Source organism: Oncorhynchus nerka, linkage group LG25 (genome assembly GCF_034236695.1).
Source record: "Oncorhynchus nerka isolate Pitt River linkage group LG25, Oner_Uvic_2.0, whole genome shotgun sequence".
NCBI classification, from domain to species: Eukaryota; Metazoa; Chordata; class Actinopteri; order Salmoniformes; family Salmonidae; genus Oncorhynchus; species Oncorhynchus nerka.
In genome coordinates this window covers 44,674,893-44,695,998 of record NC_088420.1, presented here as the reverse complement: position 1 = coordinate 44,695,998, position 21,106 = coordinate 44,674,893, and the positions used below count along the sequence as shown (strand labels likewise).

The 21,106-nt window shown below is 41.5% G+C and overlaps 2 protein-coding genes across 6 annotated transcripts in view; both read right to left on the bottom strand.

Moving 5' to 3' along the window:
• Positions 1–16,281, bottom strand: part of LOC115109555 (liprin-beta-1-like) — an 83,801-nt gene extending 67,520 nt beyond the window's left edge. For 2 of the 5 annotated variants that reach the window (XM_029634564.2, XM_029634565.2), the window contains exon 1: positions 16,087–16,280. The gene's annotated coding sequence lies outside the window, so the exon portion shown is untranslated. Of the gene's footprint in view, positions 1–16,086 lie in introns of all 5 variants that reach the window. The other 3 variants (XM_029634568.2, XM_029634566.2, XM_029634567.2) reach the window with 3 other exon arrangements.
• An 874-nt stretch (positions 16,282–17,155) lies between these two features.
• On the bottom strand, positions 17,156–20,565 carry si:ch211-245j22.3 (uncharacterized protein LOC563798 homolog). Its single transcript, XM_029634569.2, has 5 exons — positions 20,469–20,565; positions 18,918–19,050; positions 18,404–18,553; positions 17,958–18,063; positions 17,156–17,726 (listed from the first exon to the last, which is right to left on the bottom strand). The coding sequence occupies exons 1-5, from the start codon at positions 20,537–20,539 to the stop codon at positions 17,602–17,604; spliced, it is 585 nt and encodes a 194-aa protein (XP_029490429.1). The 5' UTR covers positions 20,540–20,565; the 3' UTR covers positions 17,156–17,601.
• Between the last annotated feature and the right edge of the window lie 541 nt (positions 20,566–21,106).

Genomic DNA, 21,106 nt, shown 5'->3' with positions numbered 1-21,106 from the left:
AATGTCATTATATATATGCACAAAATGTTTTGGATGGGAAGCATGCGGCTGAAGGATACATATAATTAGGGATAGGAGTTCCCCCACTAGGGTTATGTAATACATGCCACTATTTACTTACGTTGCAGTGAGTAAAAGTTTTGTATTTGTGTGATCCCTGTGGGAATGGAACCCATGACCAGGGCATTGCTCTGTCATGCTCTTATCAACTGATCTGTCATCAGAAAAAAACTGCTGCTCATAAGTATAGGCTCGTAGACCTACTTACTTTAAAAATGAAATCACTACATCACTAGAGCAGTTAAGGAGATGTAAGCATTTTAAAAGGAAAATATAAAATAATGAAATGGAAACAAACCCTGGGGAGGCCAAGCTAGAGTCTAAAAGGGTAGGAAGTGAGTAGAGGAAACCCCTGCATAGAAATGTGACGCTTTCTTATCAACAGTCGGCTCAGTGTTTCACAGGGAAATCTCATTACTGGCTTGCTGACACAAAAGCCATTATACAAGATCGCCAAGAGCCAGAATATGCAAGGACACAGCCAAAACCTAGCCAAGAAATCTAGCTATGCAAGAAGAATAGAATAAGAACTAGTCAAACATGCCTTCTGACGTTAGCCGGTCACGAAATGACATAGTTAGGTAGAATGGTTACACTAAGTAAATATTAACTGTCTGGAATACAAGTCTCGAGGGGACAAAAATATTTAAGTGCAGACTTGCAGTTAATAATATCATGGTGGAGACATGACAAATGGAGCATCATCAAGTTAGAGAAAGGTCTGCATCTCACATGGAATTTTCTCCACAACACAGGGCTCTACAGTGCGACCATTTTACTCGCATCTGAGCCAAAATATTTTGCTCTGCGACCTGGAATTTTAATTTAGGAGCACCAGAGCGCCAAGAAAAATTAAGGATTCTAGCTTTATTACCTAAATAATTTTTTATTGAGCGCCTACATTTTAGGCCCACGCGTGAAGCCCTGCAACACTGTCAGTCGGCATAAAGAAGCTACAATACAGTACTACAGTGGCGCTGAGTGTATACAAGGGCAGAAAAACTACGTAAAGTCAAATGGACAAAAGAAGGAAATGACAATTGATTAGTGCTGAGCGATTAACCAAATGTTTTTTTTAACAACTGACCAACGTCGGTTCAATTATTTGAATCACATTTTTTCCTGTGATCTCAATATGCAGTTTCTCTAGAGATAAATCAGATCAAGCCCGAAATGTGCAATGTGAAGGGGGTTGTAGTTTCCAACAGGCCAATATTCTACATTGTTTAGCGCAGTAAACATTGTAATTAAGTACAATAACCATAATCCATTGCATGCCTACTTGTCTAGTCTGTATGGGGCAGACACGGAGAGAAGAATGCACAATTGATAGGGAGACATTTTTTAAATGATTTTGTAAAAATCTAATCAAAACCAAAACGACTTCAAAAAGCACCAATCGCTCAGCACTACAACTGAATCATTCATGATTGCGGTGTATTCATGATATGCCGATTGCCTACAAGTATACACATTATATACACAGTGCCTTCAGAAAGTATTCAGACTTTTTCCACATTTTGATACGTTACAGCCTCATCCTAAAATGGATTCATTAAAACATTTCCTCAATCTATACACAACACCCCACAACACCCCATTTTTTTTTTGAAATGTTCCCAAATTAAAAACAGGTAACTTATTTACATAAGTATTCAGGCCCTTTGCCATGAGACTCGAAATTGAGCTCAGGCGCATCCTGTTTCCACTGACATCCTTGATATGTTTCTACAACTTGATTGGAGTCTACCTGTGGTAAATGCAATTGATTGGACATGATTTGGACAGGCACACACCTGTCTGTATAAGGTCCCACAGTTGACAGTGCATGTCAGAGCAAAAACCAAGCAATGAGGTTGAAGGAATTGTCCGTAGAGCTCAGAGACAGGATTGTGTCAAGGCACAGATCTGGGGAAGGGTACCAAAACATTTCTGCAGCATTGAAGGTCCCCAACACCACAGTGGCCTCCATCATTCTTAAAATGTAAGAAGTTTGGAACCACCAAGACTGTTCCTAGAGCTGGCCGCCAGGTCAACTGAGCAAGCGGAGGAGAAGGGTCTTGGTCAGCAACGCTCCCCATCCAACCTGACATAGCTTGAGAGGATCTGCAGAATGGGAGAAACCCCCCCAAATACTGGTGTGCCAAGCTTGTAGTGTCATACCAAATTAGACTCGAGTCTGTAATCGCTGCCAAAGGTGCTTCAACAATGTACTGAGTAAAGGGTCTGAATACTTATGTAAATGTCATATCACTTTTTTAAATGTTTATAAATGAGCAAAAAAACATTTTAAAAAACCTGTTTTTGCTTTGTCATTATGGGGTACTGTCTGTAGATTGATGAGGGAGAAAAACATTTTTTAAATCAATTCTAGAATAAGGCTGTAACCTAACAAAATGAAAAAGTCAATGGGTCTGAATACTTTGAAGGCACTGTAAGTGTAGGCTTTACTGGACCAGAATCATGGTGAGAGTTTGAAGATGTGCATAGGCTATGTTCCTCTGTTGGTTAATACAAATAGCCTGAAATACTTTGATTCAGTAGCAAACTTTGAAACAACTTTTGAGCAGCAATGTAGCAAATCCAGAGCAGTCTTAAACCAAAGCCTCAGCAGCAACGCAGCAGCTCCCTACTGTACACCTTAATGAGCAGCTCTGTTGATAAGCCTGTCATTTCATAAGCTATCCACCCAGAAATTACACCCAGTCTGCACAGAGGCAATGGGATGGAAATTATTCAGTGGATGAAAGGAGAAAACATTCGCAAATGACACATTGTACACCTATTTTAGTATAGATTTAGCTGTTAGAGACTTTGGCCAGGAAGAGAAGACATGTAGTGTTGTGAGAAGTACTCCAGGTTGAATTAGACTGTACATAACAACAATCAGTAATAGGGAGTTGTTGTTTTTTTCCACGGGTACACATGTTTAAGACTCATAATTAATAAGAAAACGAAAACTCACACACCGTTTTGGCTGGAACAAGACCCTCACAGAAGGAGGATTTAACAAAAAATGTAAATGTGCGGCAGCATCACAAGTAGCCCCTTTTCTTTTCTCCCCACTCTTAAAGTAGTTGCTTCTGTTCAAACACAGTTTTAATACAGGCAGGAGGTGGGGTTCATATTCACATCCAAATGAAAAATAGGATTTCCTTGTTGTGCTTGAGGTGAAATGTTGGCCAAAGTTCAGCCCTTCCTGTGTTCCCTGGGTAACCCTGTCAGGTGTGGGTCATTGGACACATTTAGGATAAGAACTAAGACATTTACCCTACTTATTGACACTGAGTGAGCTGCCGCTATGGACACTGGACACTTTGTTTTGGAGATCAGTGAGGAAACATCTTCTGGGCCATAGATTGTACAAATGCCAAAAAAGCACAGCAGGGCCATTCTTTCAGTCTAGCTTCCCGATCAAAAGGCTGCGCACACGCACACACACACACACACACACGATATCAGCTCTGACAATCTTCATCAATGCAAGTAACAATACAGGCCTTTTCTAATGTCAAAATTACATTCAAAATGAATCAGTCCATCAGTTCAACTGTCCAGCATGTTAGGACACTGCTTTACGATTTGAGTCGATGTGGTCCTGCCCACTTCAACCATCCCACTGACCCACTCACACAGTGCAGTGTTCTCCAGAGCCTGTGAAACTCCACTCCTGAGTCAAACTCCTGAGAGCTTTCCTTCACCGGCTGTTGCCTTATTAGGGGTGTGTTGACCTGGCCATACTCATATTCGCAATTGTATCCGTAATGACAGTTGATAGTCGGATCGGATGATACTCATGATCGTAAAACACTTAAGTGTTTTAATATGCCTAACTAGGAGATTGGCAAAATATTCTTCCTGCATGTTTATAGATTGAAACAAGCTGCAGATTAATAACAGTGTGCAGAGGGGTGTGTGTGTGTGTCTGTGTCCTCAATTTGCAGTGGGCAGACAGGTTTGCCGTCACCCAGAGGCGTTCCTGATCAAGGATAATAAAATCAAATAAAAACTCTGATCATAATTGTATCAGGACAATTGCTCATATCCGTTACGATACTCGTCCTGACGACTTGGCACCAGACCGGGGCAGAAAAAAGTTGTAGTTTATTTGAAAATACAAACTTTTCAAATACTTGAGGTAGTCGAATATAGTTAATATAGTTTCAACTAAAAGGCAACTTTTTTCTTTGATATTCAAATACAGGTCTCAGAAAAACAAATAATATTTGAAGGAATTTTAATATATGCAAGTTAATTGAAATCAAACAAATATGTATTTGACGGCCGCCAAATATTTGATGGAAAACCAAAAACAAGTAAATTAAAATGAAATATATGATCATAAGCACATGGTTTGGAGGGCCCTTAGATATAAATCTTAATATAGCCTATAGCCTACAATTAAATACATTAGGGTCATGGAATCACCTCAACATGAGTAGACCACTTAGGCAGCTTCAAAAGTACTAACAAATATACTGTATTTTCATGAGTGAGACATCAGGAAATACAGTAACAATTGACATCTAGTTCTTACACGTGTTGTAACTTTGGGATTATGACAATATCACATTGTTGTCACATAAGATGTTGGAAATGGCTTTATAATTGCATAATAGTGGAGTTATTACATAAGTGGTATAAGAAAGTCACTATTACTCATGTACAGTAGTAACAACTCTCAGCTCATTACTAGGGTATTAAAATGCAATTAGCAAAGTCTTGTAACATGCACAAGAACAGATTCATGTTAAGTTTTACTCAGAATCCTAACAGTAACAAAACAAATGTCTTAAGTATCGAAAATAAACTAAATATCACAAAACTGCCTTCTTGAATCAACTACACCCGAGGTTGGTGGAATATCATGTTCGTTTGTATTATTAAAAAACTATCCCTTCAAAGATGGTAAAGTATGTGTTTGAAACAAGAACACGTACCCTCAGATGGATATTCAAAGTTGTTTTTGCAAAGCATCCAACTTGTTATTTGCAAATGGCTTTAAATTACTCTGCAGTATTGTCAGGTGTAATACAATTAATTGTAGCTTTCAACCGTTTCAGTTGCATGTTGAAAGAGTCATACAGTAGTTGAGCGTCAACTTATTTATAATTACACAGTTGGAGTCGGAAGTTTACATACACCTTAGCCAAATACATTTAAACTCCGTTTTTCACAATTCCTAACATTTAATCCTAGTAAAAATTTCCTGTTTTAGGTCAGTTAGGATCACCACTTTATTTTGAGAATGTGAAATGTCAGAATAATAGTAGAGAGAATTATTGATTATTCATTGATTATTATTCAGCTTTTATTTCTTTCATCACATTCCCAGTGGGTCAGAAGTTTACATACACTCAATTAGTATTCAGTAGCATTGCCTTTAAATAGTTTAACTTGGGTCAAATGTTCTGGGTAGCCTTCCACAAGCTTCCCACAATAAGTTGGGTGAATTTCGGCCCATTCCTCCTGACAGAGCTGGTGTAACTGAGTCAGGTTTGTAGACCTCCTTGCTCACACACAATTTTTCAGTTCTGCTAATATTCTTCACATTGAATAGCAAAGGGAAAGAACATTCACCTAGCTTCCGGCGCCGACAGAGATGGCCGCCTCGCTTCGCGTTCCTAGGAAACTATGCAGTTTTTTGTTTTTTTTACGTGTTATTTCTTACATTGGTACCCCAGGTCATCTTAGGTTTCATTACATACAGTCGAGAAGAACTACTGAACATAAGAGCAGCGTCAACTCACCATCAGTACGACCAAGAATATGACATTCGCGAAGCGGACCCTGTGTTCTGCCTTTCACCCAGGACAACGGAATGGATCCCAGCCGGTGACCCCAAAAAACGACTTCGAAAAAGGGGAAAACGAAGCGGTCTTCTGGTCAGACTCCGGAGACGGGCACATCGTGCACCACTCCCTAGCATTCTCCTCGCCAATGTCCAGTCTCTCGACAACAAGGTTGATGAAATCGGAGCAAGGGTAGCATTCCAGAGGGACATCAGAGACTGTAACGTTCTTTGCTTCACGGAAACATGGCTCACTGGAGAGACGCTATCGGAGACGGTGCAGCCAGCTGGTTTCTCCACGCATCGCGCCGACAGAAACAAACATCTTTCTGGTAAGAAGAGGGGCGGGGGCGTATGCTTTATGGTTAACGTGACGTGGTGTGGCCAAAACAACATACAGGAACTCAAGTCCTTCTGTTCACCTGATTTAGAATTCCTCACAATCAAATGTAGACCGCATTATCTACCAAGGGAAATCTCTTCGATTATAATCACAGCCCTATATATTCCCCCCCAAGCAGACACGTCGATGGCTCTGAACGAACTTTATTTGACTCTTTGCAAACTGGAATCCATATATCCGGAGGCTGCATTCATTGTAACTGGGGATTTTAACAAGGCTAATCTGAAAACAAGACTCCCTAAATTGTATCAGCACATCGATTGCGCAACCAGGGCTGGAAAAACCTTGGATCATTGCTATTCCAACTTCCGCGACGCATATAAGGCCCTGCCCCGCCCTCCTTTCGGAAAAGCTGACCACGACTCCATTTTGTTGATCCCTGCCTACAGACAGAAACTAAAACAAGAAGCTCCCGCGCTGAGGTCTGTTCAACGCTGGTCCGACCAATCTGATTCCACACTCCAAGACTGCTTCCATCACGTGGACTGGGATATGTTCCGTATTGCGTCAGACGACAACATTGACGAATACGCTGATTCGGTGTGCGAGTTCATTAGAACGTCTGTTGAAGATGTTGCTATGGGAACGACGACTAAAACATTCCCAAACCAGAAACCGTGGATCGATGGCAGCATTCGCGTGAAACTGAAAACGCGAACCACTGCTTTTAATCAGGGCAAGGTGACTGGAAACACGACCGAATACAAACCGTGTAACTATTCCCTCCGCAAGGCAATCAAACAAGCTAAGCGTCAGTATAGAGACAAAGTAGAATCTCAATTCAACGGCTCAGACACACGAGGTATGTGGCAGGGTCTACAGTCAATCACGGATTACAAAAAGAAAACCAGCACCGTCACGGACCAGGATGTCTTGCTCCCAGGCAGACTAAATAACTTTTTTGCCCGCTTTGAGGACAATACAGTGCCACTGACACTGCCCGCAACTAAAACATGCGGACTCTCCTTCACTGCAGCCGACGTGAGGAAAACATTTAAACGTGTCAACCCTTGCAAGGCTGCAGGCCCAGACGGCATCCCCAGCCGTGCCCTCAGAGCATGCGCAGACCAGCTGGCTGGTGTGTTTACGGACATATTCAATCAATCCCTATCCCAGTCTGTTGTTCCCACATGCTTCAAGAGGGCCACCATTGTTCCTGTTCCCAAGAAAGCGAAGGTAACTGAGATAAACGACTACCGCCCCGTAGCACTCACTTCCGTCATCATGAAGTGCTTTGAGAGACTAGTCAAGGACCATATCACCTCCACCCTACCTGACACCCTAGACCCACTCCAATTTGCTTACCGCCCAAATAGGTCCACAGACGATGCAATCTCAACCACACTGCCCTAACCCATCTGGACAAGAAGAATACCTATGTGAGAATGCTGTTCATCGACTACAGCTCGGCATTTAACACCATTGCGCCCTCCAAGCTCGTCATCAAGCTCGAGACCCTGGGTCTCGACCCCGCCCTGTGCAACTGGGTACTGGACTTCCTGACGGGCCGCCCCCAGGTGGTGAGGGTAGGCAACAACATCTCCACCCCGCTGATCCCCAACACTGGGGCCCCACAAGGGTGCGTTTTGAGCCCTCTCCTGTACTCCCTGTTCACCCACGACTGTGTGGCCACGCACGCCTCCAACTCAATCATCAAGTTTGCGGACGACACAACAGTGGTAGGCTTGATTACCAACAACGATGAGACGGCCTACAGGGAGGAGGTGAGGGCCCTCGGAGTGTGGTGTCAGGAAAATAACCTCACACTCAACGTCAACAAAACTAAGGAGATGATTGTGGACTTCAGGAAACAGTAGAGGGAACACCCCCCTATCCACATCGATGGAACAGTAGTGGAGAGGATACTAAGTTAAGTTCCTCGGCGTACACATCACAGACAAACTAAATTGGTCCACCCACACAGACAGCATCGTGAAGAAGGCGCAGCAGCGCCTCTTCAACCTCAGGAGGCTGAAGAAATTCGGCTTGTCGCCAAAAGCACTCACAAACTTCTACAGATGCACAATCGAGAGCATCCTGTCGGGCTGTATCACCGCCTGGTACGGCAACTGCTCCGCCCACAACCGTAAGGCTCTCCAGAGGGTAGTGAGGTCTGCACAACGCATCACCGGGGGCAAACTACCTGCCCTCCAGGACACCTACACCACCCGATGTCACAGGAAGGCCATAAAGATCATCAAGGACAGCAACCACCCGAGCCACTGCCTGTTCACCCCGCTATCATCCAGAAGGCGAGGTCAGTACAGGTGCATCAAAGCTGGGACCGAGAGACTGAAAAACAGCTTCTATCTCAAGGCCTTCAGACTGTTAAACAGCCACCACTAACATTGAGTGGCTGCTGCCAACACACTGACTCAACTCCAGCCACTTTAATAATGGGAATTGATGGGAAATTATGTAAAATATATCACTAGCCACTTTAAACAATGCTACCTAATATAATGTTTACATACCCTACATTATTCATCTCATATGTATACGTATATACTGTACTCTATATCATCTACTGCATCCTTATGTAATACATGTATCACTAGCCACTTTAACTATGCCACTTTGTTTACATACTCATCTCATATGTATATACTGCACTCAATACCATCTACTGTATCTTGCCTATGCCGCTCTGTACCATCACTCATTAATATCTTTATGTAAATATTCTTTATCCCCTTACACTTGTGTCTATAAGGTAGTAGTTTTTGAATTGTTAGCTAGATTACTTGTTGGTTATTACTGCATTGTCGGAACTAGAAGCACAAGCATTTCGCTACACTCGCACTAACATCTGCTAACCATGTGTATGTGACAAATAAAATTTGATTTGATACATTTAAGGGATTGAGGTCAGGGCTTTGTGATGGCCACTCCAATACCTTGACTTTGTTGTCAGGCCATTTTGCCACAACTTTGGCAGTATGCTTGGAGTCATTGTCCATTTAGAAGACCCATTTGCGACCAAGCTTTAACTTCCTGACTGACGTCTTGAGATGTTGCTTCAATATATCCACATCAATTTCTTCCTTCATGATGCAATCTATTTTGCGAAGTGCAGCAATCCCTCCTGCAGCAAAGCACCCCCACAACACGATGCTGCCACCCCCATGCTTCATGGTTGGGATGGTGTTCTTCAGCTTGCAAGCCTCCCTCTTTTTCCTCCAAACATAACGATGGTCATGATGGCCAAACAGTTCTATATTTGTTTCATCAGACCAGAGGACATTTCTCCAAAAAGTACAATCTTTGTTCCCATGTACAGTTTCAAACCGTAGTCTAGGTTTTTTTAGGATCTGAGGACCCATGACAAATCTTTTCAGTCTCCTGTTTTGTCGTGCCCTCTCAACCTGCTCCACTACAGCCCTGTCAATGAGAATGGGGGCGTGCTTGGTCTTCCTTTTCCTGTAGTCCATAATCATCTCATTTGTCTTGATCACGTTGAGGGAGAGGTTGTTGTCCTGGCACCACACGGCCAGGTCTCTGTCTAGTCGTTGTCGATGATCAGGCCTGATTGGAAAGGTCCCACAGTTGACAGTGCATGTCAGAGCAAAAACCAAGCCATGAAGTCGAAAGAACTGTCCGTAGACCTCCGAGACTGTCAAGGCACAGATCTAGGCAAGGGTACCACAAAATGTCTGCAGCATTGAAGGTCCCCAAGAACACAGTGCCCTCCACCATTCTTAAATGGAAGAAGTTTGAAACCACCTAGACTCTTTCTAGAGCTGGCCTCCAGGCCAAACTGGGCATTCGGGGGAGAACGGCCTTGGTCAGGGAGGTGACCAAAAACCCGATGTTCACTCTGACTGATCTCCAGAATTCCTCTGTGGAGATGAGGGAACCTTCCAGAAGGACAACCATCTCTACAGGACTCCAATAATCAGGCCTTAATGGCCGAGTGGCCAGACTGAAGCCACTCCTCAGTAAAAGGCACATGACAGCCCGCTTGGGGTTTGCCACAAGGCACCTAAAGGACTCTCAGACCATGAGAAACAAGATAATCTGGTCTGATGAAACCCAGATTGAACTCTTTAGCCTGAAAGCCAAGCGTCACGTCTGGAGGAAAACTGGCACTATCCCTACGGTGAAGCATGGTGGTGGCAGCATCATGCTGTGGGGATGTTTCAGCGGCAGGGACTGGGAGACTAGTCAGGATCGAGGGAAAGAGATATCCTTGATGAAATCCTGCTCCAGAACACTCAGGACCTCAGACTGGGGCAAAGGCTCAGCTTCCAATAGGACAACAACCCTAAGCACACAGCCAAGACAACGCACGAGTGGCTTCGGGACAAGGTGTGCCAAGCTAATAGCATCATACCCAAGAAGACTTGAGGCTGTAATCACTGCCAAAGGTGAATACTTTCTGAATGCACTGTAGGCTTGCCATAATGTGGTTGAATACTTAATGATGAAAGACCTTTCAGTTAAAAAAAAAATTTTTTAAACTTTGACATGGATGGGGTATTGGGTGTAGGTCAGTGACAGAAAATCTCAATTTAATCCATTTTAAATTCAGGCTCTAACAACAAAATGTGATAAATGTCAAGGGGTGAGAATACTTCTGAAGGCACTGTAATTTGGGGCTAATCAGCAAGTTTGACAGAAATCCTTTGAATGACTTTAAATACTTCCAAGAGCCTAAAACCCTTTAATCTCCCCCTGAAATGTAATTCCAGAGTTTCTGGTAACTCTAAAATAATTAACTTTCAGAAGCATATGCATTTCTAAATATTTGGGATTTGTATTAGGCCCATGGTTGAAGTAATTTCAAAAGCAATAATCCAAAACTCAGGTGGCCAAAAATAGGACTAAATCATTTCACAGAGCCAAAGACAATCAACATCATTGACACAAACTGTCAATAAAGCATATAACAAAAGTCAGTCCTGTTTATTTGTAAAAAGTTGCATCTTCACTGATTTAGCCTAAGCTGCAGACATTCAAAGCTTCAGAGAATCACAGAGGGCAAGTGGAGAATTAACTTGACTTGTCTCAAGGTGGAATTTGTCCACAAGTCTGCTTTTATTTTGTCTCTTCACATGTCAGACAAACAGAATTAGATGGTAGACTGCACTCGACTCAGCACAATCCAGAAAGACCATGAAAGGTTGAGGCAAATATGCTATTAGTGATAGCAGTGCTCTCACTGAGCATTGGAGGAACCATGGAAAAACTAGAATCAGGACAATTAACAGTAAGGCTAAGATCTAATAAGCCACAACGTCACAGAACCAACAGCCGTAACAATCCACAGCTAAGACTGCACATGTCCTGCATCCTTTCTGCGGGAGCAATTTGTTTACAATGTCTCATGATGCTATTCAATCAAAGTCAAAGACACAATCTGTGATGTAGCCCAACTCAAACCCCCTATTTCAGCACATCCCTGAAGACAAATAGAGGCCTGCCTGGCTGACACCTGCCAAACACTTGGCCCCTCACACTTCAAACAGACAGGCATCTCCACACCAGATGTGCTCACTGCTCTGAAGCCTGCTGCCCACTTGTCATCCACTTTAAGTTCACAAGTTCAGGAATCATGTCTGAACACTTCCATCTGAGCGGTTCTGACATTAAATCATCCTCCAAGGCCTCTATGCATTCAATGTGTTAGTGCTGTGTACGCAACAGCTCGACAAGACTTCCTAACAAAGCATGCTTAATGGCGGTAATGCTTACTCTGCAGCTATGTTCCACTCATCGCTCATGAACAACTGTCTGCAGCCAGCCTGTACAAGACATGGGTTCAAATACTATTTGAAATCATTTTAAAGTCGTCTAGGCCTCAGCGGGTGTTTCTCAAAATGCATACTGCCATTCTCCAAACACGCAAATTGGAGCACGGAATGGTCCAAATGAAAGTATGCGAAATAGAACACGGCGGGCACTTCTCGAATGCGTACTCAGTTTGTACATATTTTGAAGCATGCATCAATGCAAGCTTCAACTGAAAGTATGCCCAGAAATGTTCCCCAACCACAAAGAATTACACAACATTTCTTGAAATCAATGGCAGACATTATTTGAGCTTAAGCGAGACAGTATACACTCCAACTTTGGAATTAAATGTTGCCTATTCACATCTCATATGTTGCCCGACTACAATATTTGATCTTGATATGTTAATAAATACATGCCATTTAAATTTTGACATCTTTACCTGCCTACAATACCCACCGTAGTGTGCGTAGATCGAAGGCCATAGTAAGTCAATGGGGCTAACTGGCTAGCTACTACTGTTAGCTTGCCAGATAGCCACAAATAATTGTTAGTTAGCTAGCTACCCACAAATAATTGACATCTACCTTACATAACATTAGTTTTAGGTCATTTTGTCCTGTTAAACTATCTGGTTAGCTACTTTATTACGTTTCACATCTTGCTAGCTGATAGTTGTGTAGTAAAACATTTGCTTTGTGTATATCTTATTTTGACTATTGTTGCCATTGTCCTGGCTGGAAGAAGGTTCAGTGAATGGGTAAGTCCATAGCAAGTCAATAGGGCTGGCTGGCTACAAATAATTGCTATCTTGCGACCCAGTGAATGGGGAGGTGCAGAGTGAGGTAATAGAGTAGGAGGAGTGCGAGTGCTTCTCAAATGTAATGTTTTATGCGTTCTCCACACAAGAACGTACTCAAGAGAACATCCTCGGAGAATGCACTAGGAGCATGAGCGTATGGTGCACGGTAGCATGCATATTGAGAACCACCTAGTGTGTTCCATAACTACTAAGTGCAAGAAGACACACAATCAACTGTTGTTGATGCTGAAGGGGGTTTGAACTGACAAACAAAGACTGTAGGGACGGTTGCAAAGAAATCACAATGACAATACCAAGTGACAACACTGCACTGTAATGGCAGTTGTCTGATTGAATATGCTTTTCAGACCTACTGTACTGAGTAAAAACATTGCTCAACAGTCACTCACAAACACTATTGTCCTCAAGAAGCAACTTCAGGCATGTAATCCTCTCACTAATGGCTTTTCAGATCCAGCTTTGGGCCCTTCAGGCTGAGAAAGCATCACAACCCATCCTCTGCACACCACAGAGCACCAAGCTCATCCTGGGTCGTATTCATTTGTCACCAAATGGAAGAAAATGGACTAAAACAAGAAGGGATAACCTGGACAATAAGAAATGCTCATATTCATTTCAGTGGCGAAGTGTTTTAAAGCGATTTCCCCCGCGTTCCCTGATGAGCACAGCATACAAACCCCATGTCCTATGCTGAACTCTGCCTGTCTGACTAACAGAGAGAAAACCCTCTCTTGGCACATGCTTCAGAAAAACACTAGCCTGAGGGCCACTTGTCTGGGAAGAAAATAAGCATTTATGGCAGCCATGCAACTCTGGGAGCTGGCTCTGAATCCCAAGAGACTAAGCTGAAATGCATTGCTATGCGTTGTTTCTCTGGCAATAAAGAGCTCCGCATGGGTGAGAGGAATTTACGATCTTGGCACCGATCCCCATGTGTGCTGCACAGTATTCTGCCAGACAGCCAGGGAGGGAGGGACAGTACTGCTGACCCAGTCAATGTTAAAATAATAGAAAATCTAACAATACTCAATCATAAACATTTGATTCAGCCAGAGCTGGATCCACCAAAGACATTCTTCATAGATACGCTTGGCTTTCCTCATAGGATTTCATTTCTTGAGACATATGCCTTGAATAAACCACTTTTACACATTTACAACCCAGAACTGAGTCTGTTTGACCCATTTGAGCCTAGCTTTCTTACCCTATGATCTTCTCCTCTTAGCTCAAAGAAGGAATGTACTCCCCAGCACAGGAAATAGCTGTATAGGAAATAGCTGTCTGTACTGAGGATGAATGACAGAGAAGGTAATCACAATATTATGTGACAGCGCACTAGAGGTTACCTGGATCTTGACTGTCAGAAAAGTAGTTTTTTCACTTCATGCCATGCTCTTGCTATTCAGCACCTTATTTTAGTACGCAGTATTAGCTGTGGTCTAGCTGTGTCTTTACTGTACACTTGGTTCCCCAATCAATCAACATGTGATTTTCTTTAGTATATTTCTCTATTGTAAAATGCCCCATTTATATATGTCAATGTACTTGCCACACAGACAGTGCCAGTATGGCAACAAGATGCTATTTACACCTGTGATGTCCTCAAGTTCAGAGCTGTCCAGAGTTATTCCCACCTGCATGTGATCATGGCATTTCTATTCTCCACAGGCAGCAGATGCAGTCGAGCCATCCAGGGCAGGCAGCCTCTAGGACACTGGCTGATCTGAAATAAACTCCCAGCTATTTCAAACCTGGTCTGGGTGAGGGGGCAAAATATATCACACATTTTATACCCCACACAACTATATGAATGGTTAAAAGCTAATTATCAAAAGGGGCCTTCCCCTATGTCTATATATAGCTTAGTTTACTGTAAAAATACTGCATCTCTATGGCATTTTTATGTGCACATGGTGCAAGACAAGAGCTACAACAACAAAAAAGTATGAAGTTTCAGAGAAAATCAGAGACAGCTGTGAGCTAAAATAAATAGTTTGAATGTGATGACAAGCATCTGAATACGTTTTGTTTTTACAGAGTTCTGAAGTGTCTATGTTTCGCCACATGCATGCCTTGTTCAGTTGGTTGGAGGACTTATAGCTACTCTTTTAGGTAGCATGAATGACATTATTTTAACATTACTCAGCAGTTGTTCAAGTTTGGAATAAAAAAATAGCATTCCAATTTGGCCCGCTCTAGAACAGGTCATACTCAAAAGCCAAGTAACCTTTGCCTGATAAGAAGAGAACATACCAAGGATGCCATTGAACTGATTGATTTTACCATCGACTTCTATTTGCTATTGTGCAGTGTAGAGGAGAACAACCTGACATGAAGGGGTTCCCTGACTTTTGAACCAGGGTTGGACATCTGTGGAAAAAGACAGGAGGAGACCAGTGCTCTGAACATGGGGCAAACAAATCATTACCTCAATTTGCCCAACATCCGTGAGTGACAACAAAAATTGTGTTGTCTTTGACTAGTTGGCTATTAGCTGCAGTAGACTCCTTTTGAGATGCATTCTCTACCCGAAAAGCCAATTCAGAAATATTAAGTAACACATTTAAAAATATATATATAACAGAATAGAACATGTCAATATCACAGTTGACTTGACTACTGTCTGGATTGGAAGCAATGAGCAATCAACCAAAACAAACCACGAAAAGCATTAGTTACAGTTGAGATTGTGTCTAGGTCTATAAACTCTACCCTGTAAGGTTAGAGGAAACTATTTATCAAGCTGAATCTGGGTGAGAACATTCGTGGCAATCTGTAAAAACACTGCTGTCTGTGTTGCGAAATCGTTAACATGCTATTGATGAATGGCAGCAAGTGTTTGAAAGCATCTCAAAGCTGTCTGTCGTGAAATGTTATAATACTTCAAACCTAACAAAAGAAATGTAGGGACAAGCCACGTTGCTGACTACATTGTATCTTAGATTTTAATTATTAAAACTTTTCACTGGAACAAACTCCTTTGACGTAGGCTAAATGCATTCACTGGATCAAAATAAATGCTGTCTGAAGGCAAATAACTGTAGAAGCAATTACTCGAAAATGATTAAGACAAGTTCCCTGGCAAATAAATCAACGTGCAAAGGTAATATTGAAACAAGGGCCATTATTAAAATGGCAAAGATTAGAACGAGACGGATAACAATAACATTACAACGTCTGTCAACGTTGTTGCCAACTTCTGCGTTGAATCACAGCAGACGCTACGCAATAAGACAAAGTTTGATGGATACAAAACTGCGTAAATGTCGCACTTACCTAAACTCTGCTTGACTCTTAGTTACAACTTGCAAATGTATATCAACCTACTGAAATAAAAACATAGAAATTCCTCTACTTTATCAACTGATCACGGTTTTCCCGCTACAATGCCTGCCCGCTGCGTTGCCTCTTCCCTACGCCATGTCAAAAATGGGAGTTGAGTGGAAAGTTGGAAAGTGGAAACGTCATTGAATGTACATCCCGCCCCCCGCTCCCGATTGGATTGGTTTGGTAAGAGTCATTTCTCTGGGATCTTTTCCGTGTTTGGGAGGTGCCTGCCAATCAACTTTGAAAAAGCAAGATGTTCCCATGTGGTCTGAAGGGGGCACAGAATTAGCCTAAGTGAAATTGTCTGTAAATGTATTTCATCGTTACTTTACAAATGTCAGTGTTTTATCGTCCTCCTTTCTGCTCATAAATATAAGGGATAACTAAGATGCCATTTCCCGCACATTTTATTTGGCTTGTATTATGTCTCAGACACAGACACTGCTAAAATAAGTGTTGTTATTACAAGAGGACAGAGTAAAACTACATAATGTGAAATAAATGTCAGCTAGAAAACACTAATGAGCCTTTTTAAATAGTGTGAGGACAGAATAAAAACAGCAAAAAAATCAAATAAATATGTATAGCTTACACAAAGTAAGAAAAAAATCACATCTTAGACCTAATTAATAGAATGGCATTTTGTTCAGAAATGGTAGTAGGCTATAGAAATGTGCTCAAGACCTGTAACACCATGTAAACACTTTGATCTAGTTTTGGCTTTTGGAAACAGTTGAAGCATTACAAATATAGCTAGGTTACATATATTGTCTCAGCCCAGTTCAGTTCATCAGCTGACATCCAAGGTAGAATGAAACGAAACTCTGGATCCACATCACCTCTCTGTCTGTCCTTACTAAAGCAAGATGTGGCCCTTGGGGGGAGGCACAGAATTAGCTTAAGTGAAATTGTCTGTAAATGTATTTCATCGTTACTTTACAAATGTCAGTGTTTTATCGTCCTCCTTTCTGCTCATAAATATAAGGGATAACTAAGATGCCATTTCCCGCACATTTTATTTGGCTTGTATTATGTCTCAGACACAGACACTGCTAAAATAAGTGTTGTTATTACAAGAGGACAGAGTAAAACTACATAATGTGAAATAAATGTCAGCTAGAAAACACTAATGAGCCTTTTTAAATAGTGTGAGGACAGAATAAAAACAGCAAAACAATCAAATAAATATGTATAGCTTACACAAAGTAAGAAAAAAATCACATCTTAGACCTAATTAATAGAATGGCATTTTGTTCAGAAATGGTAGTAGGCTATAGAAATGTGCTCAAGACCTGTAACACCATGTAAACACTTTGATCTAGTTTTGGCTTTTGGAAACAGTTGAAGCATTACAAATATAGCTAGGTTACATATATTGTCTCAGCCCAGTTCAGTTCATCAGCTGACATCCAAGGTAGAATGAAACGAAACTCTGGATCCACATCACCTCTCTGTCTGTCCTTACTAAAGCAAGATGTGGCCCTTGGGGGGCCTCTCAACCTTCACAGTGTTGGGGTCACACTCCAGCATTTCCCTTATCCACTCATCATCCAGGGCCCCCTCGATGAACTCCTCCAGGCTGATGATGGCTGAATAGAATAGAATAATAAAAAATATGTTTACAGCCTTGTATTGGCTGCACACTCACAAGACTAAGATACAATCACAAGTCCCAGAACATAAAGTTCAAGGCAGGGCTGGATGATTACAGTAGAAGCAGAATAATGGCAGCCATAGGTAACCAGCTGAGGATGCTAAAAGTTTTATAACCGTAAATTAGGATTATGTGTGTTTTGGAATGGTTTCTGTGCAGTCCTCACCATTGTTGTCTTTATCCAATCTTGCAAATATCCTGTTGGTGCACTCCTCAGCTGTAAGCGGGTTAGGCTTGGTGAGTGAGACTGCCACGCTCATCTTGTACACAGCCTGTAAACAGAGACCATACACATTGTTGTGAAATTGGACATCTAGCGCCATCTAGTGAATAACAACAAGCACAGTTATGTCTGCTATGAATGCAGCTAGGGCAAGTGCCACTGCCAGTGCAATGCAGTGCCAGTAGGCTCCCACAGCAGCCACACAAATTCCAGTCATGAATTATCCTGAGAGGTAATCTGAATTTGAGCAAATATTTTTGAATAAAGGTAAAGAACAGTAACATTGTTCAATTTGCATCCTCCCACTGTGTCCTAGCATTGCACCTTCCAGTTGGAACCACAAAATGAAATATAATGTATTATGTTATATATCTATGGTTAGGACCTACCTGCATGATCTCCAGCATCTCCCTGCGTGATATGGCTCCATCTTTGTTTTTATCGTAGAGTTTAAAGGACCAGCGTAGTTTCTCCACTGGGGTACCTTCAATCAGCATACTGATGGCTTTCACATACTCCCGGAAGTCAACAACCCCATCCTGTGGAGAACCACAGAACCTCAGTTTCACACACAGTATTCCACTTGTGCAATAACCAAATCATGTTTAATTCCACTACTATGCAATTACCAGGAAATGATTTGCAGTACATTTCTAACATACTAGCAACATATTAATACAATATTGTTATAGAATAGTTAGTGTGATACTACACAGGTACACAATGTAAATTATTTCCAGTATTTTGTAAAGAAATATGTCAATAGCAGTGCACCTATACAGAGCTGATATGCAGTCTGTTTTAAGGATGGCTAACACTTTTCAGATTTTCAGACGGGAAAGAATTAAAGATAAGAAATGTAAAAAGACGTAAAGATGAGAAAAGTTTGTTTTTGGTGCCTACCCCATTATTATCCAAGGTACGGAATATCTGCTCCGCATACTCAGCTGACTCATTGCCCACAGTACCCTTACAGAAGTGTCTCCGGAACTCATGCAGAGTGATCAGTCCACTAGGGCACTCATTCATAAATGTTCTATCACAAATAAACACAACCAAAGAAAGAACACAGACAAAAATGTTTTAAAATGAAAATATTTACTCCTCTTAATTATAAAAGTAGATCTCATCAATCAACAGTGTAAAATTATATAGACTCAACTGTATCGTGAATAATGGATTTACATGTATTATTATTTATTTATTTAACTTGGCAAGTCAGTTCACAAATTATTATTTATAATGACGGCCTACACAGGCCAAACCCGAACGATGCTGGGACAATTGTGCGCCGTCCAATGGGACTCCCAATCACGGCCTGATGGGATGCAGCCTGGATTCAAACCAGGTACTTTAGTGACGCCTCTTGCACTGAGATGCAGTGCCTTAGACAGCTAAGTCAAAAAAAACAGCTTCAACAGTGGCTCTTTAATAACCTGGAGTGGTTTAATATGGCTGAAAGCTTCTTTACATCCTGGCAGGTGAGTGTTAGGGTAATTAGGCTAAACTATCACTGATAACCCACTGGGCACAGACGTCAATTCAGCGTCTATTCCAGGTTGGTTCAAACTCATGTTATTGTAATGATGTGGAAACAACGTTGAGTCAACCAGTGTGTGCCCAGTGGGAAGCCATTTCAGGACACTTCTATTTAAGCCGTCCAGCAAAAGATTGATGGAAAATTGCAATTGTAGCTATTAGAAAAAACAATTGTAGCTATTTGAGACTTAACAGAAGTGTACAATTTGACTTCACTGTCCTTTTCTGAAATAGACTTGTAATTTTAAATACTTTTGTCATTAAAATGTTCAAAGGATTTCTAAATCTACATGAGGTTCAATGTGTAATACAGTAGATTGCTTTTCTTGCCTTTAGTTGAATGGGCTTTGGTTTTTTATGGTCACTTTTCTAAGTGGTTATCTATAAACGATGTGAACACTTCAATGGGGCAGAAGTCTGTGTGATGTTGTGATTCTGGATGGCCCGATAGCTAGCAACAATGACAAGAAGCTGCCATGTGGAGAATCGTAGGTAGCTCGTGTTAGCTATTTTTATGTTGTTGATACCATGTCTTGTTTATGACTAGGGTGTTTTGACTGATTTCAAGTCTATGCTAATATGGCAAAACATTTGCTAGCTAGCTAAAAAAAACTGTACAATGTATTTGAGACAACAAGTGCTCACTGTGCACATTTATGTTTTCAATAAACATTGAAGACAAAATAGTTTACATGTTGTCAACAATCAAATCCAACCCCGTCTGTGTTGCCCCATAGTTGAGCACGCATCAGTTTTTTTGCTAAACAACCAACCCATCTATAGTTGATTCCCATCATTCATGAACCAGACAAAATCAATATTTAACTTCAGAAGTCCTTAAAATAACAATCAATTAAGATCTTTAAAACACAAATTGATATTTTGAATGTAGATAAAATTAGATACAAGTCTTACCTTAACCACTCATAGAGCTCTGTGACATAGGTGGTTCCTCTCCTGCAGGGTAGAGAGGCAGCTCGTCCCATCCTCAACAGAATGGATCCTCCACAGTGCTGACTTTATATACACCTGGGCCTGTATTCACAAAGCATCTTACAGTAGTAGTGCTGACCTAGGATCAGGTCCCTCCCATCTATGTCATTTTATTTGTCATGATTTGGAAGGCAAAACTAGTCCTAGATCAGCACTCCTACTCTGAGGTGCTTTATGAATACGGGACTATCCCAGCTTACCCTGGGCACACTTAATCACACTTACCAGTGCCCTATCATCACATTTGAGAAATTAGGGAAATGTAATCCCTCTAGTACGGAGGCAAAAAGGAGGAGTGGGAAGGAGTGAGGTTGAGATAAAAGTAATTACCCAAAAAGCAGCTGTAGTCATGAGTGACCTAGTTTTTAGCCTTACAGGGATGTTGACGAAGTAAGTCTATGGATTGAAAGAGTACATTTGTACAGACAGGAAACAACAACATTGATTTCATATGTAGTGTGCACATGTGCATGTGTACCAAAGGACAACTGTAGTAAAAGGAAAATAATGTTTATTAAAAACCTGTTTTACAAGACAGCTTGGAGAGATGCATTCTCTGC